Consider the following 2625-nt stretch of genomic DNA (forward strand, 5'->3'; position numbering starts at 1 on the left):
GGCGAGCCTACCAGATCTTCGAGGAGACCAAGCAAGGGCACCTGGAGAGGGAGTGCGTGGAGGAGCACTGCAGCAAGGAGGAGGCCCGGGAGGTGTTTGAGAATGATCCCGAGACGGTAAGGGCGCACAGCCGCCGTGGAGATTTGGGGGGGGTTGTCCGGCTCCGCGCTCCCGCCCACCGTCTATCCGCCGCTGGATGCCAGCTGCCGGCACAGCTGGGAAAGGCATCGGGAGGAGGAGGACCATGGCCATTAGGTGATTGACTGGAGGACACTAAGGCTCAGCCTGCACAAGGACAGTGTCAGGGCTGTCTAGCCAGGAGCACCTCGGTGACCGTGGTCTGGGTGAGCAGCCCAGCCTGGCACTGGCTGGCAGGACTGTCTTTGGAGACTAGAAGGGTCCTGTTCACCCATGGTCTAAATCCATGAAGCAAGACCAGTGCAACATAATGATATAGCTTCTCTGTCTGGATACCTTACCATCCCTCATCTTTCCTTCAGTTTCCCATCCCAGCTGTATTTAAAATCCCCTGAATTTTGCAGCATATGTCACAATAAGGGCTTCTCAGAAGAATGTCCTAACCACTTTTAAATCCATGGGGGCCAATTCAGCTTGGTCAGCATCTTAGAATCAGTAGGTTCTGCACTTGTCACTACAACAGCAGGAGAGCTCATGTATGGGAATGTGGTACTGCTGCACTTGTAACACTAAGTGTGGATTCACACAGTTACAGACTGCACACCACACATGGAGCTGCCTTTTCCAGTCTTACCAAGGCTGACTTTCACTTCAGCCTTCTCACTTCAAGCAGCATGCAGATACTTCACTAAGCTTGCTTACTCTTCAAGTCACTTTACACCTCCTCTCAACACTCTTTTGGATAGGCTGTTCTCATTGCAAAGAGTATCTGGCATGGATTTAGCAGTGGGAAGTGGATTTTCTTGGTGTTCAGACTGAAGCTCCGTTCTGCACAGCATGTTCCTGTTAATGGTATGATGCTCTAGGGAGAAGATAGAACAGAGAGAGAGAGGGAGAGAGAGCACGTGTGTGTGTACACAGAGACACAAACCACAGGCAAGGGAGGGACTCCGCTGAAGAGATGTTTTATGCTTCATTAAGGCAAGTCCTGACACGTGTGCTTCATTAGCAGCCTCAGCACTGGATATACAGTGCAGTAGCTTGTTGTCACAAGGCAGTAGTAAGTACAGCAAAAGCATCATGATAGATTTTTGACAGTCTTCATTTTTGAGATTAATATGGAGCACTTGTCCAGGCAGTGTTTAATGTTACACCTTTTATGTCTATGTGTAGTCACATCTGCATGTAGAAGTGTTTGCTTCTGTTCTGCAAAAGCTGAGCTACTTCAGAATGTGGATAACTGTAATGGGGTGAGAGTGTCTGGTACAACTACTTCCATATTCATGTTGAGTAATATAACTTTAAACTCACTATAAATATTCATCACATAGCAGTGCATGCAGGGAAAACCATGATGAGGGTGATTTTGTAGCCTTCTGTAACAAAGGAGATCTAAGGTCAGTACTTTTACTAACTGTCTGCTGGCCAAGAAAGTAGCCAAAGGCGATGCATGATGGATCAGTTTAAGGGTGGGATAGTGTAAAAATATGTAAGGAGTTTTTAACAGTATTTGGTATTAATTTTGTAAATTGGAAAGAATACACAATTCTACTGCTGAAATGACAATAGTGAAATCATTTTGGTTTAAAATCTTTTGATGTATAATATAAATTCTTTAAGATACAGTCATACTTTAAGTGCGTTTTGTAGGACAATGCCAACTTTCTGTCGTTGCAAATTATTTTGATTTTTTTGGTGCATTTCCTTCGTTATTGCTGTTGGGTTTCACTCTGTTTTGAAAACCTGAAGAAAGGCTAGGTGGGCTTCTATTGTCTGTGCCCCCTAACATGGCCTTCTACACCAGGACACTTAGATCTTCAGTGACGTAAGATCCTACGTTTTCTGAGACACAAACCTGACAAGAGCTATGAAGTTGCTTGTTAAGTGCAGTATGTCCTACTCCTTGCATTACTTTGCTCCAATTTGATGGAGAAGCAAATGTGCCGTCATATATTGGGGATTTATGGCACTTCCTGTCCCTTTTGCAATCCATATGTGACATGAAAGCAGCAGCTGCTGCGCAGTAACAGTTTTCTAATGCGTGGTGGCAGAGGTTATGTATGTGGGCTGTTACTACTCTACACTGGAAACCTTCACTGTTTTGTAAGGCACAGGTGACTACTTCTCCAGCAGTATCTGTGGATTTCATGGACAGAGTATTAATTCACAACGGAAGAGTATTTTAAACAGTAGGGAGTTACTGTGCTGTCATTTCACTGATGCTGTGTTGTACATCCAGTCCTAGTGACTGACACAAGAAGGAAGCTAGCTGAGACCTGACTCAGGAAAGGCAAAAACTGTTGTAAAAACCACCAAGCTTTTTGAAGAATTGCAGTAATTGCAGTCATGCCTTAGTGTATTGCCAGGCTGCAGCTGATCCATGCTGGTAAAGTGAGCTTTCATTGACCAGGGAAATGTACAGATTGCTGTTGACAGAAGATGATTCCTTGTAGTTTAGGAAGGCTGAAATTTCTGCATGTGCCTGCT

General features: G+C 45.0%; 1 protein-coding gene across 1 annotated transcript in view; it reads left to right on the forward strand.

Annotated features, from left to right (window-relative positions):
• The window catches only part of GAS6 (growth arrest specific 6), a 41833-nt gene that overhangs the window by 1124 nt on the left and 38084 nt on the right, over window positions 1-2625 (forward strand). The window contains exon 2 of the mRNA XM_008635855.2: window positions 7-116. Within this exon, the coding sequence (XP_008634077.2) occupies window positions 7-116 (110 nt within the window). The remainder of the gene's footprint in view (window positions 1-6; window positions 117-2625) is intronic.

The sequence above is a fragment of the Corvus brachyrhynchos genome, unplaced genomic scaffold (assembly GCF_000691975.1).
Source record: "Corvus brachyrhynchos isolate BGI_N302 unplaced genomic scaffold, ASM69197v1 scaffold83, whole genome shotgun sequence".
In the NCBI taxonomy this organism is placed as follows: Eukaryota; Metazoa; Chordata; class Aves; order Passeriformes; family Corvidae; genus Corvus; species Corvus brachyrhynchos.